We start from the raw sequence: 16,141 nt of genomic DNA on the forward strand, positions 1-16,141 counted from the left end.
GTATTTTATTTATTCAAAAAGCAGTATTGTGATGGCAAATTTTGCAATTTGAGAGAACTAAAATTTACAAATTTTATAAATATGATCTTTCTTTTTTCTTCTTCTGAAAATAGCATGTTGAACTTTTGCAATTTATTTTAACTGCAACTAATTTTAACTAGAACCTGATTACAGTGGTTTCACTCTTTTTATTTATTTGTTTATTTTATAACATAATTTAAAGTTTATTATAATAATAAGAGTTGTTACCTTATGCATACACATACATTTATTAATTTTTTGCCCATTTAAATTTTATTATATTTAAATTATATTACATAGCTGAATATTGGAAAAAATTTAAGCAATTTTGCATTAATAAAAAATGCTTAATTTATGATTATCATAACAAAAACAATCAAACGACAGTATGCCATGCTCCTGTATACATTCCTACTGCACCCTATTAAAAGAAATTTTCTACATAAGCAAGGTATACACACTTCCTTTGAAATAATGGCATTGAGTAGAGTACACACTGCGTGATTTTTGTGCCTTCAGCCCTTGGTTTTTCAAATTAACCATGTTTATGACTATAAAAAAATATTTGAAAGTATTTACATTTTTAAATGTAATATAGAAGATTTTTGTATAAGTATATCCTTCAAAATAAGTGACATTAAAGCAGTAGCATTTAATTGAATGTATTAAAAATTTATGATTATTCTGTTTGTGCTTTTGAAATTCGAATAATACTTTTATTTCCGTCCAACTAAGATTATTAAAACCCTTTTATATAAGATAGGTTAAATTTAATTATGTCAAATTATAATTTGAATACCTTCAGTTTGAAAGCCTTTGTTTTTTATTAATATCAATTAATATTAAAACATGCAGTCTATAAATGTTGTTTATTGCTTCAATTTTAAAATATCAGTTTTTAAAGGAAACACAATTGTCTAATAATGACTGATGTTTTATAGTTTTGCTAAATGGTAGAATAGAATTGTATTACCAGTGCTTTTGCAGATGACTTTTTTACCTTTTTTTTCATTCCATCTGATTAAGAAAATGTTTAAAAAAAGTTTATCTATTTTCGATAGTTTCGATTATATAACTTCAGTTTTATTCAGGATTGGCATGATTCTTTTTTTTCTTGAGACATTCATTTGAGAAAAAAGAAAAATTTTAATGCAGAATTTATCCCTATATTCACAGTGTTGTTAAGTTTTTTTAAATTTTGATTTTATCAATATTAAAAGTCGTATCTAAAGTAACAAAAAGGAAAGAAATGTATGTAAATTATTTGATGTCAAAAGTTAACTGATAAATGTAAAAAGATGCTAGTATTTGTTAATAAAAGCTCCATGAAACCTTCAAATTGTACCATATATAAATAATAATGTTAAATAATTTGTTGTTTAATAACCATTATACATATTTAGTGTTGTTTATCTGATAGCAAAAACTTTAAAAATTCTGCAGCAGTTCGATCAAAGCCTAAAGAGGTTTAAATTAACACTCTTTGCATTAGAATTCTGCAAATATTCTTTACTACTTTTTTCAAAATAATTTTATATAGTGATATGGTTGAATAAAATGACCAATCTAAATCCTGTAAATGTTATTATACAAATAGTGACGAAAGTTAGGTTTTGTGTTCGAACTACGAAATTCTTTTTCAGTCTTCCTGTTTTTATATAATTTAAAATTTTACTTCCTTTGGCAATTATTTTACGTTTTTATTTTTTAAAAAAAAAACTTTATTCTTTTAAATGTAACAAAAGTTTTAAATGTAACCACTAATTATGAAATGCAGTCCAGAAATATAGTTGACTTTTTTTTTTTTTTTTTTTTTTGTATTAGCTCAATTGACCATCAGAAACATTTTATTAAAATTATTTGTCATGGTAAATTGTTTTTACCTCTTATTCAAAATATTTACCTTATTTTTACCCAAAATGATGAGTTAAATTAAAATGTTTTCCTTAAATTAAAGGAATTGAGACCAAAAATATATGTTATATGGTTATGAAAATCATATTTCTAATCTCATTTCTTAGGATGTACTTTTTATGTCTTGATCAAAGTTGTAACAATTGAACTGAAATTGTTGAAATTTTTTTTTTCTTTGATATTTAAATTGAATAATTTCTTTTTTTTTTTTTTTTTTGTGAGATGATTATTTTTTAGCTTTGATGGATTCCCTCTCCTCCTCTCCATGAAATCTTCACTATATTAGGAAACTTGTCTCTATTTATATTTTTACCTTAGGTTATGCAATTTGGAACTAAAATTATAAATTTTATTTTGGTGTGTTTAATAACAGACTTAAATCACAAAATTTATTAAAAACATGTGGTGTAACTACCAATATGATTATTAAACATCGATTCACTACACAGCCATGAACTTAATACAACTCTCATGGCTAAAGCTCAAAACCTGGTGACCTTAATCCAGCTCTCCTGGTCTTTCACAAATACAGAGGGGATGAATTGTGGCGTAACTACCACTACTATTTCTTAACATCAATTCACTTATATGTAAGACATGATAACTTGATTCAATTTTGAGATACCTTTTGATAGATGAAGGTTGGCATTGTCTACTGGCTCGTTCACTGCAAAGTCTCTCTTTTCTTTTCTTTATTTATGGGGTACTCAAACCCAGTAAAATTTTAGGATATGGTACAACTCTAATTCAAACATTCGTTACATCAGTAAAAATCTTTTATTCCAGCTCAACATCGAAAATAAAAGTGGACCTCAAATTTATATTAATATAGTAATTATTAAGATAAGTTTTGACTTTGATACTTTTTATACAATCCAAAAAGAGTTTTATTTTATTTTTCTTTAAGTAAAGAAAAATTGGTACTTTAAAAAAAATTAGGACACGAAACAAACATATTGTTTTATTGATTTTCCGAATAATTTATTCCGTATTCGACGACATTTGCTGATCACCTAATTATTTATTTGGTTCACATAATTGTGAGTAGTGACTTGTTGCGAAATGAATCGTTTAAAATAAATTGAAGTTTAAAAAAAAAGAGAAGATTTGTTAGTTTCACAAACTGATAATTTTTTCATATTTTAATATCTTTAATTTAATAATTTTTTAAGTTACTTTAATAGTGATGCTTTCTGTATTTATCTTTTAAATAATAAGTATAAAAAACAAAAAAACGAAATATTCATAATATTGAATAATGGAATATGCTGTTACAAGAAATAATAAGCAGCTTTCGTTAAAAATATGAAATAATATAGTAATGCATTAGCTTAATGCTTTAAAACATTTCTAATTTAATTGCTAATCTCCTAACAAAAAAAGAAAGAAACAGACTGGACATCATTTACCAAGGCCGGATTTACGTATAAGCTGTAGCTTGGGGCCCCGAGATGACAAGGGCCCTCAGAAGCCCAAAATGCTTCTTTTCTGCATTATCGGACATAATAAATATAAATAAATGACTGAATAAAACAAAAAACTTCATTGTCATTAGAATGAAACATATCATCTTTCAAGCAATTTAAGTATTAATAAATTATTTATAAATAAATTTTTTAGTTTAAAAGATAAAAAAGTTTTTTTTTTTTAACCCCTTCATTCGATCATTAGACTATTTAATATCTGTTTCTAAGGATCAGAATTTTCCTTTTGTTTTACTTTAAAAGTGTACAAATTATATATTCAATGCTTTCATGTGATATGCAGCAGTTTTAAATAGCACTTAAAAATATCTAAAATGACTGAAATTGTCAATTCAAAAAACAATTACTTTTCAATATGAAATTAAATAACTACACACGTTTGTTTTGCAAACTCATTTTATATAGCATTATTTAGAGGAGACAGTTGCGTGTGGATGTGATGATGACGTAATGAAAGAGGCATACAAAAAAAGCAAATTTCAGTTAAAATCCTCAATATTGTATTTTTAAACTCCTCGAAAAATGTAGTAAAAGAGGTATGCAAATTAACTGTCGCAATCATATTAATATTAAGTAAGAACGAAACAGAAATGATAATGTTGAATCACAAATGAGACAGGTGGTATGAAAGACATCGAAACCTATTTGATTGGTAAAACTAGAAGGCGTTTCTAAAATTCTGAAATCTATCAGGCTTTAATTTTTTTTCTGTCACAAAATTTATCAGTAATTAAAAATAATACATTTATTCCCAATATTGGTTCTGTTTTTTCGTTGATTAAAATTTTTAACATTAACAGATAGTTGTCTTTTAAAACATTCCATTCCATAATAAAATTCATTCCATATTCTACAATTGTAATTATCTAAAACTAATTGATATAAAGCATTAGTGTGTTTCATTGATATGTTAAATGCTCGTTTTGACTGGATGCTGCTCTTGCACATCCTAGCCACTATACACAAAGAGACGAGCTGATAATTCAAACCCGTATTACATTTATTCTCTCTGATATTTAATAGACCCTTTAATAAATCCTTAAAAATATAAGCCAAAAATTTACATAAATAATGACAATTTTTATTCTTGCACTAAAATTTAACAAATGTACTTGAAACAATTAAAAAGAAAGCAAAAGTAATGAAGAAATATTTTTAATGTAAACATCAATTAAATAATATCAGCTTACGAAATGTTCTTTTTATTTTTACAAACAGTATTAATATAACGGCCCTCACCTGCTCCAGGGTGTAGGGACTGCTGGATTGGGAATTGACAAGGCTACTGATTTGAATATTAGTAGTCGTAAACTCGAAACTGGGTTGGCTGTGCAATGACTGTTATAAAATAAATTAAAAATGTGGGCGGGATAGCCTGGTTGATGGGGCTCTTGACTCGTGTTCGTGAGAATTAGAGTTTGAATCCAGCCGGCAGAAGAATACCCATGTATAAAATGGTGACTGACGCATGTTAAATCTGTTGGGGTCACAAAGTCCTCCAAGTTCTCATAAGAAATACCTCTGGGTACTGATCCAGCAGTTCCCTTGTCTTCTGGCTTCGGTTCAAAATTACAAGGCTACCGAGTTAAACATTGGTAGTCGTGAACAATTGAGAACCGTAAAGAAAAAACAATTGAGAAAAAATTAGCAAAAAATCATTAAAAATTGCAAATAAAATATATTCAAAATGAAATTTAAAAAAACTCTGTTAAATATATAGTGGCCCTTCCAGCATGCCAAATTTTTACTCTGTGCTTAAAATTTGTTTCTGTTGTAACTTTTTCCATCGTTCAAAAAATATGTGCAATAAAAGAAAGGTTCTACATTATAGTCTCATCACAATTAATATATTTAACAATAAAGTAATATCAAATTTTTTAAAAAATTTAATGTTAATACTCAACAATAAAAAATAATGACAGTTTACTTTAGGTGTACAGAAATAGAATTGAACTTATAAGGGCTCCACCAAGCTTAAATCCGGCCCTGTCATTTACTGATGAGATTTGAGATTAAACCTTAGTAAACTGATGCCAAATGTTGATGATTACTTATTAAAGTATCAGGTTCATCCCTCCCTCTAAAAGCATTTATTTATTGCTTAGTTATTTTATATAACAGATAATACATTTTAATTTGACTCGTTTTAATTTGAATTTAATTAATAAAATTAACATGTGTTTTTTCTTAAGTTTTTCACACTACACTTCTCTACAGTTAAAAATTTATATCTGTCACAGTAAGTAGCACTATACCAGCTGTCAAAAATACATTTGAAGTTGATGAATTTACAAAAAATTAATATCAGGTAAGCAGGGGTCTACGAGACAAAAAAGTTTGGGAACCAATGATCTAGGAGATAACGCAGCTTGTTTTGTCAATAGAATAATGGTTGCATTTAGAGCACTTTGGTTCTCAGAAGTAGTTCAAGATATTTAGTGGTGATTGTTCTATTTGCAGATAAAATGGTAATAAACTCTGCTGTGATCAGGGAACGATTTGTGTTGTCAATTAGCTCAGGAGCTCCGGAAGAGATACGAGTACTGTAGCTAGTCGGAAAGTAGTATAAATTTCGATCGCAATTTAATTCAGTTATTAATAATAATAAACCTTTCGGTGATAAAAGAAAAGAGTTGTTTCTTTTTTCCATTGATAATTAATTCCGTTTTTATACTTAATCGAGATTTTGTACGTTATTGTATTTTTTATAAAAATTCGATACTTTTTTTTAAACATGAATATTAACTTCAAATCCACAATAAAAATATCTTTTTTACTTAATTTTTAGCAAACATTAGTACATTAGAAAACATCAAAGAACACCCAGAAAGTTTGAATAAAAATATATTTTACAGAATTTAAATAAAAATAACTTGTGAGCTAGAGATTTTCTTAAAAAATTAAACACTAGAATTGGCAAAATTATTTTAGCTCGGAAGCTAAGGATACATAATATGTGATTAGCGTTGAAAACTCTAAAGCAGTGTTTCTTAACCTTTTTGGTATAATGGACCCTTTTTAAAAAATTTTAAGAAGTTGCAGACCACCCCCTGTAAAAAAAATTATTGCAAAAATCATTAATTATTTTTACTTTACTTTATTTTCAATTGAAATAAAATTCGAAGGCTACTTTGTGTTTTTGAAAATGTAAAAATTTTTTATGGTTTGCGAATGTTCTTTTCCTCACATTATGGAGGATTGCTGGCATATCTAAGAGAAAAGAGCAAAGGGACGGCTCATAAAAAATGAGGGGTTGATAGAGGATTATAAAAATAACAAATCGGACGTAATCAGGGGGTTGCCCTGCTGCTGCAAACTGAAAGTCGGTTGGTGGCGAATGTTAAAAATATGACAGGGATATTAGAGGGTCCGCACTGAATTTGGGGTATCTCAATCACCTAGTTTCAAATATGTATGTATTTTCATCTTTTAGAAGAAAAAAAAAGATCAATGTTATTTAAATATTATTGATCCAATCGTCTTAAAAATAGTCGGTGGACCCCCAAAGTATGACGCATGGACCCCTAAGGGGTCCATGAACCACAGGTTAAGAAACCCTGCTCTAAAGCGTTACATGAAAAATTAATTTCTATTACAGATTATTTGCAAAAACCGTTTAATTTGGCAGTTTATAAATTCATTTTTGTTAAATTTGCTTTAACTTAATTTTTAAAAATAGTGTGTACACACAGATATATATATAAATATTTGGATTGTAATTTTTACAGCAGCAAATAGCATTATTAAAATTTATAATAAAATAATGCCACGTCAAAAATTTAAATGCATTTTTAGCGTAAATGAAATAAAATTTTATTTATTATCTTTACTTCATGTAGAAATTACGGCTTGAGCAAAATTTGATTTTGTATCTTTTATTCCGAAAAATCTAAATACATAATAAAAGATTTTCTCGGCTGTACGCAAGCTAGTTTCAATGAGTCATATGATTTTGTGAAATTAATAAAATACCAGCGTATGAACTTTTACTAACTGGGCATCCAAGGCCAAATTAAGTTTTTGCTCTACTTATGGTTAAAACTTAAATAAAACGCAATTGTAATTATTTTTTAAATTTTTCTTTGAATAAAATGTTGCAGCTTTACACAGTGATTCTTAAGTAACTTTATCAATTTTAATTCGATTTAGTTTAAAATTTAACAGTGTATATTATACTGTTGTAGTTCTTATATTATACTTTGATATTTTTTATTGAACGATATGCGGTTTTCCTAAAGACATTTTCCATTGAATATATTACCAATTTGTAAAAAATAATAATAGAAAATGCTCTTCATGCAAAATAAACATCAATAATAATAAACATCTTGTTCAATTTTTTGGTAAAGAAAATAGAAATTTGAAGAAGTTATGAGGCTTATAATTAGCTAATTAAACTTTTAAAAAAGAGCATTTTAGTCTATAATTTAATTTTAATCATTTTCAAGATATTGGTGCTCAGGGATAGGAGTCCTATCTTGTTCTCCACTAGTTAGTTACGCCACCGATTAGCATTGGAACTAAAAGACACAGAAACTTTAAGTTACATATCGATTTGAAAAATATTAGAAGTTCTAAATTATAAGGCTTTTCAAAAAATTTTGTACTTGACTTATTAAAACCCTAACACTCAATTATTAAGATAGTTTATTTAATTGTTTTTACAAAAATTATTATATTTTCTATTTAAGTTTTATTGGAAAAAAATTGTGTAAAGAAAGAATCGTTGATTTATTGAAAACTTTCACGCGAATAATCTAAGTTCTAGGTACTTATAGGTAGCTTTTTTATGTTCAACACAGGAACGAAAAGAATATGAGCTTTGCTTGAGGTAAATTTCTTGGTAAGTAGCATCCTCGAGGTCAGAGGAAGTGGGGTGGAATGTCTGTAAAAAAACCTGTTTTTGAACAATAACACTGAGGGAGAAGTGTATTTAAATTCCATTCATAGACGATGTGTAATTATGTCCCTATTCCCTGAAACTAGAAATTATTCTTTCAACCCATTTGCACAATAAATTTAATTTGAAACGAATTATCCTATTTTTGTTTAATTTGAATGTAACGTATGATTTATTTGACAAGTTGTAATAGAGTGTGTTAATAGCGTCCATTGGCTCACAATTAGATGATTAAATAACAAATATATAAGTGGTTGACGCGATTCCTTTAAATTATTCAGAAAAAAATTATAATTTCTTTAAGTTCTTTTAAGTTTTAGGAGCTCTAGCCGAAGCGATTACATTTCTACTTCCAACCTTAGCCTAATTAATCTATGTTTTCTATATATTTAGTAATAATCAGAACTGTGTTAGATTTTGAACAACTTTTCAATCAAACTAATGAGTTATAAAATTTCTATAAGAGAATCCAAAAAAATAACTTAAAAATTTTAAATAAATAATTTAAAACTTGGAAAATAAAGTAAATATCTTAAAAACAAGTAGGCTAAAATTGGGAAAATATATTTAATCAGATCTAAAATAAAAAATGTGGGGCGAATCGTTTTTAAAAATTGTGGGATAAATGTTCGCCGTTAATAGAAATATATTACGAAAGTGGTTTGTTCGAAGTGAGTGACTAACGTCTAAAAGAATAAATTTTTTTCTTTCTTTTTTTTTTTACTACTTGTACTACATAGTTTATAAAATTAATAAATGAGAAACATAACTTTTCATTTCTTTTATTTTTGTAGAAACTGATATGCACTCAATTCGGTGTCAGTTTTTAAATTGAAAATTTAAGGGTACAATTACGCATTAAAAATTAAAAAAAAAACATAATTTCTATTCAACTTATGTGCACACTAGGTTTAAAAGTACAACTATAAATCAATTTAATTTTTTGTTTACAAATCAGTGTATCAATTTTAAGAAAAACCAAAAACCTGTAAAGAAGAACTTTTTTAAAGAACTGATAACGTGTACGCTTTTGCATATTTTATCTGTCAAAAGACTTATATATGGCTTCTCGCAATCGGAATTCCTATCACTTTCCCTGTAGCTAGAGTTCAGAAATTTTATTAGATGATAATACAAGTATTCTTCGTTTTCTGACCGTTACAATCAGAATCCTTCTCTCAGTTGATATTTATGGTAAATCGAAATTTAAGACCACACATTTAAGACAAGCTAAAATGCCCATATTGTATAATTATTTCAAAATGCCTCGAGCACAATTTATCTACATTCTGTTGTTAATTGAAATATAACCTATTTCCTTCATGAACGACCTATCCGATACAAAACTGAAAAAGAAATAAATAAAATATTCTTTAAAAAAGTCTTTTTTTTAAACCGAAGGAAATAATTCAATTTTTGGTACACAAAAAAACAGGGCGTACCACTTTCGTAAATAACTTTGATCTCCACCGAAAATCCCTCAACCTTACTTCTTTCGATAAACTTCATCAAAGAACGTTTCTCGCATTTCTAATAATATATGTGGGAATTAAGTTTCTTATCTTAACGAGGGTCAAAAATAGGCATTTATTCTACTTTTATGTCCACATGAAAATAAAATAGTATGAAATTAGAATGGTTTTTATGATTAAACGAGGAAAATATTTTTTATTTAAGAAAAATCAGATTTTTTTTCTTTTAAAACAGTTTGATTACTTGAAATCTCTAAAACAGCCTCGTTGATTTGTTAATGACACCGACTGGAAAATATTAGTTTTATTAACCTAACTGATTTTAAGGGTTGAAAAACTTAATGATTTTTTGAGACAGTGTCCTCTTACTTTCTATTATTTGAATAAATTTTAAAAATTTTCCTTTTTGAAACTCATTCGATTTCGATTGTTAACTTATGTATTTTTCATTTTTTTTCTTCTTTTTTTGAAAGGGTGATTATTTTAGATTGAAATATGAAACTCTTTTATAAAAAAACCACTGGAAAAAAAGATGTTGAAGTTCACCACTTGTAATACTTGTGTACTTTTGTGATCAACAGATAGCCAACTAACTGAAAAATATGATTCTTTTTTTTTTCCATATCTTAAAAATTACTTTTTACAGATATGTGTAATGTAATCTTAATTTATTGTGAAATAAAATTTTTTTTTAGAATTTTTTTTTCTTCATCAAAATAAAGATGAATCTTATGAAATTTTGTCGATATGACTATGGCTTTAAAATTTTATTTAAATAACCCATATATCTTAGGAAAGGAGAGTGGTTACGGCATGAAACATAATTTTTTATGTAAATTTAATGTTATCTAGCTTAGTTTAAAAAATGCATCATTTGTTATTTATGCATGCAAGCGATTTTTAAAAAATAATCTATTAAGGTATTAGAGCATATATACAATTACAAAAAATAACATTATATTATTCATTTCAACCATTAAATGAACAAACTTGTGTTTTACATATTTATTACAAAAGCACCTAATAGATTTTTTTACATTTAATTACATTTTGTAAGGCTACTTTTTATTATATTCTTAAATTTAATTATATTCTATTAGGTTACTTAGGTGAAAAATTTATATTATTTATTAAATCTGTAACAAGGAAGTTTGATTAAAAAATATAAAAATATGTGTAATTGCCTGAAAAAATTAAAGGGTAATTATTTCTCAAATGCCATACATTTGGTCCTTAAGCCATAAATTTGTTGTCGAACAATGCTTAAAAGTAGTAGAACTAAAACCGCTTAAAAGAACTCTCTGTACATTTAAAAGACACTCTGTACTTAATATATTCCTTTACCTAACATGAGAACAAATACTTTTAAAGTTTATAACAAATGTTCAAAAAATAAATAAAAATTTATTGCATTGCATCATTTGGTTCATAAGATAGTTTTTTTTCATTAAAAAGAAAGAAAATATGAGCAATTATCTACACAATCTATTTTAAAGAAATTTATTTTATAATTACCAAAGGCTGAAATAATCAGCATATTTTATTCATTATGTGGTGCCCTAACACAAACATTAAGAAAAATATATTAGCATAAAGCTCTTTTTTCGTCAACTTTTATTTGCAAGATACAATTTTATTTATTGCGCATTGTTGTAGGGAGAGCAAGATTCTGTGCAGATGCATGGTTCAGAGCAGTATTGACCATATGAAGTTTTTACGGTCCTAGGAAAAACCATGTTTTCGTATAGTTTTTTCACTCTATAAAAAAGTAAGATTTCCCATAGTTTTTGTTGTTTTGTAAAACAAATCATTTTCTTATGGTTTTTACCATCTTCAGAACAAAGTCTTATTGTTTATGCCACTTTTGTGAACATCTCCTTGTATGCATCATTGGACACTATAACTTTATTGCAGCTGCACAATATACACAAAAACTCAAATAGCAGAAAAGCTTTAATAAGCAGAATTTTTTTTAAAAAAACTAAATATCAAAAAATGTTCTTTTCATGAAAGACTGATAAGGACAAGCAAAAATATTAAATAATATTACCAATAAATTGAGTAGTTATTTATTCAATAAATGATACGTAGAAAGAAATCATATCTACAATATAGAAATATATTCCAATCAGTTATAAATAACAAACCACTACCTGTCAATAAACATGGTTAACAATATTTACCTAATTTTTATAGGGAAAAAACAGAGATCTGAAGTAATGTACTACAAGTAGTGAAACTATGTACAATAATTGCTACTTTTTGTGTACTTTGTAGCATAATGTGTTTTTTCAAAAGAAAAAAAAAACAGTAGTTTGTAGAAATTCCGCAATTATTTTTAACAATTACTTTATAGAATAGAAACGTTTGCTCTAAAGTTAAAAGATCCCTGTGACTGCAGCTGAGCATAAGCAAGAGTTATGTATTTATACTAGTCATTATGAATAAGAGATATCAATTTGACCATATATTCATGCCCAGAAAATGTCAGCAATCAATTTAAACATATATTCAAGTGTGAATGTTCACTTATGAAAAACATTGAAGTTATTTCAAAGGAAAGAAACTAACATATTTCCGATGTATTTAATTTCTTAAGCACATAAAATTGCAAATATTAGATAACTTCCTCGCATTTTTCAAACTGATTATTTGTTGTCGAATAAAGCATAAAAAATTGTTGTTTTAGGATAATGTTTTAGAATAACAAACTGGTTCATGCAAACATGAATAAATAATTACTAATAATTTATGGTGTTTCAGCTCATATTTTATTAAAAAACATTTTAAACTGAAGTGTAAATTAAATTCTCCAGTTAAATTCATTTCATTTATTAATCTAAGATTATCTGTTTTACGATACTAGAAGTCGTTCTTTACATATTTACATCAATATACATCATTGCGATACATTGATTTATTTACATCTAGAAACTGTTAAAAGGTAGAATAGCTCTTTTTGAGGTAGCCAATCAACTATGAGTTAGAATCTTTTTGGGAAAGGCTAAACTAGATCTTAGCCTGAGGCGGGGTGTGATTTTCAGCGCCATCTAGTTTTCAAGTTTGAGGCTAGAATCCACTTTAGGACCGCCTTCCTTTTACTGCCTGAAAAGAATAAAGCTTTATATGGTATTTATAGAAAATACACAGTAATCGTAACATACAAATTAAAATATTAGGTGCAAATACTTTTTATTTTTCTTATCAAATGAAAAAATTACGATATGCAAGACTTTGATTACTATGTTGTTGAGTATAAGAAAATTTCGTAAAAACTCAGATTGCTCCTACCTTCTACTGTTACATGGAGACTAGGGCATAACCAAATTTTTTTTTCTCCCCCCACAGAGACTTTAACATCCATTATGTACTTTGCACGACCGAAGTCTAGTAATGGCGCATCACTTTTCAGAACTATTAGCGATTGAAATGGGCTACAAGTGACTTAGAGCAAAACTCTCAAACTATAGCAACGCTTCCCATGCTTTCACAGTAGCGTGATGAGAGTCATAGGAGAAGGAAGTACGTTTAGTTTCAGTCTAGATTTTCAAATAGATTGAAAAATTTTAAGTAAGAAAACTATATGGAACTGAAAACTACCTTAAACATAATTCAAAAAGAAAACATTGTGGAAATTTTACAAAATATTTGTGACAATTAAATACGAAAAATATTAAAAAAGGGGAAAATATCGCTGACACATTCTTATACAACTAAGAAAAGGAAAAAAAGGGAAGAAATTAGAGTCCTGACATGGAAATGGTCTTCTCCCTAGATGACGCATTAGAGTGGTGCGGTCGCGAATCTTGTCTCTCGCTTGTAAGCTTGGTTTCTTAAATAAAAGTTGCCAATTGATAATACTTCTCTTATGTTTGGCAACACCGGTGGCTTATGCGTCACCGCTTGGATACCTGTCAATTTTGTTGTCCTTTTGGTGTTATTTTAAATGGATAATTTAAAATGTTGAATGCTTTATAAATTTATATAAATTTATAGTGATACAATGTCTGAATCCATTGAGGGTTCAGCTTCTCCACCATCGTCAGTGACTCAACCCGTCACATCAGAATTAGCTGATGTGAATCTGTTTATTAATTATATTAAGAGGGTGGTACCTGTACTGTTAGAAGATAGTGATGACATTCATCCGTCATTAATCACCGCTCTCTCAGAAAAGTCCAATATCGAAACGTTGAAAAAATTCATTGGGGACAATCAGTGTCGTGCTTTGTTGATTCAGAGATCCTCAACCAAAGGTAATAAATAGAATGTGTGAAAAATAAAATACAAATAAGCATCTTTTCAGAGTTAATTTACTTTTTCCAAAATTTCAGTCTATTTAAAAAATCATCTATACCTGGGAAGTGCAACTATTTTTGAGTAATGGGCAATTAAAACTACAAAAAACAGTTGAGGGCCAACACTAACATAATGCTGTAATTATAAATATGCGAGTAAAATATATAGTAAGTATCTGTTTGAATGTAATGTTAATAACTTAGAAACCTATAATTAATCTTTTGCTGCGGGGCTGATTATAAAAAATTGTGAATAAATTTAGATTATACCTATAAGATTACAGAATCAAATTATAGTAAATTTATATAAGAAGTAGCACACAACAAAAAAGATAATTTATATTCATCCCAAAAACTATCTTTCCTTTTTATTCCAGATTAATGTGAACTGCTAACTCTGTACCCATTGCATAAATAAAGCTTTCATAATGAAACTGAAATTGTCATATTCTGTTTCTTTGAGGAAAGCTGTATACTAGATCTGTAACTTGCTGTTACTCTTTTATTTTTATATTTTTTAGACAGTTTGAGATTAATGTTAAGAGGCTTTGGTGGTCACCATTAAACTGTGGGGGAGATTTCCATATCATGATCTGTGGCAGAATAATAGTCTTGGAAACTTCCGGGCAGTGGCCTGCGAGAAACTAAAAAAAAAAAACATCACAGAAGGGGACCAACTCGAAAGGTATAACTCGTAGCCACCCTGGGCAAACATCTACATGTTTTTTTAAAAAAATTTGCAAGTTTGAAATCGATTTGGTACCTTGACGATTGTAGTTGGCGCGACAGATCACGATAGGGAAATATCCCTTAATCCGTGAATCATAGGTTGTGCTTCCTTGATGAATGTACATGAATACCCAGATGATTTCTCAACGCAGATCGCTGTACACAGGGATCTGTGTGAAAGATTTATCTATGAGGGAAAAACATTTTCTTTGAAAGTGATGTTCTCTTCCATTTTAACTCAATATGATATAATAAGACTTATTAAGGTGGGCAAATAACAGTATAATGTCCTCTAGAATCCAATCTTGTGTTGTAATAATCACCATTCTTGCATTTAAAAATTGACAATCAGCATCATCTTAATTCAGATATATTACCGCATGCTTTGTAAATGAAAAAATTTGAAAATCTTTCTCTAATGTTGTAAATCAATGGAAAGGTTTCTGCTGCTAGGAGGCAAACAAAGCATAAAGATATTTAAAAAAAGGAAAGAGTTATATTTTAACAATCAGACCTTTTAATTACACTAGTTTTAACTCGCAAAGAATATGAACCTAGTATGCACTGTATTTCTCTTAATTTCTTGTTTGTTTGATAAAATTTTATTAACAAAGCCAAAATAAATCTAATTCCTTTGAGGCTGTAATTCAGCAACCAAGCATTGAAAAATGTTTGAAATGTTCTTTCTAAATTTAATTTTTTTTAAACATTTTACCTGGTTTTCATAGTTTGTAGTTCATTGGCTCTGGAAGGATATTTCTATATCCATACCTGTTTGTGTCAATGACTATTGCCACAGCACCAAAAGAATTTTATGTATGCAAATATGTATGTAGTGGTTTGGTAAGGTTCTAAGAATTTAACCTACCCAGCTTATCTTTTCTACAATTTCGCTTTAAGTTTCTCGTGTTCCACTGCCTGATTATTGTCAAAATTTGACGCAGATGCAGAAATGGAAACATTAAATCTTGCTCTTTAATCTGGTCATTTTTTCTATGTGTCAAAATATTTGTGTTTCCTTATTATTTGTTTGTACCTACTGCTACCAAAGGTGTTTTAACTTTTAAAAATTTATGTATGTTTGGCTTATTTAAAAAGAAATTTTGCATAGGTTCCAAGTTAACTCATGTGATTACTATTTATGAATCATATTAATTCTATATTAGTATATATATTATATACTTTTATTTTAAAATGCTTGACAGATGATGAAGAAGTCACAGAAGCAGGCGGTGAAGGAGATGAAGAAAAAGAAAATGTATCTTACATTATATCAGATGATGTACGCTTTACTAATCCTAAAGTTAACAGGTAATGAATATT

At 27.8% G+C, this 16,141-nt stretch overlaps 1 protein-coding gene across 2 annotated transcripts in view; it reads left to right on the top strand.

The window, feature by feature from the left end:
* The first annotated feature begins 13,634 nt into the window (after positions 1-13,634).
* Positions 13,635-16,141, top strand: part of Dhc64C (dynein heavy chain, cytoplasmic) — a 105,990-nt gene continuing 103,483 nt past the window's right edge. For both annotated transcript variants that reach the window (XM_087156950.1, XM_087156951.1), the window contains exons 1-2: positions 13,635-14,047; positions 16,024-16,129. In XM_087156950.1, coding sequence (XP_087013076.1) covers positions 13,795-14,047; positions 16,024-16,129 — 359 coding nt within the window. In that variant the 5' untranslated portion in view covers positions 13,635-13,794. The remainder of the gene's footprint in view (positions 14,048-16,023; positions 16,130-16,141) is intronic.

The sequence above is a fragment of the Parasteatoda tepidariorum genome, chromosome 2 (assembly GCF_982258835.1).
Source record: "Parasteatoda tepidariorum strain Cologne lab strain chromosome 2, Ptep-v5.0, whole genome shotgun sequence".
In the NCBI taxonomy this organism is placed as follows: domain Eukaryota; kingdom Metazoa; phylum Arthropoda; class Arachnida; order Araneae; family Theridiidae; genus Parasteatoda; species Parasteatoda tepidariorum.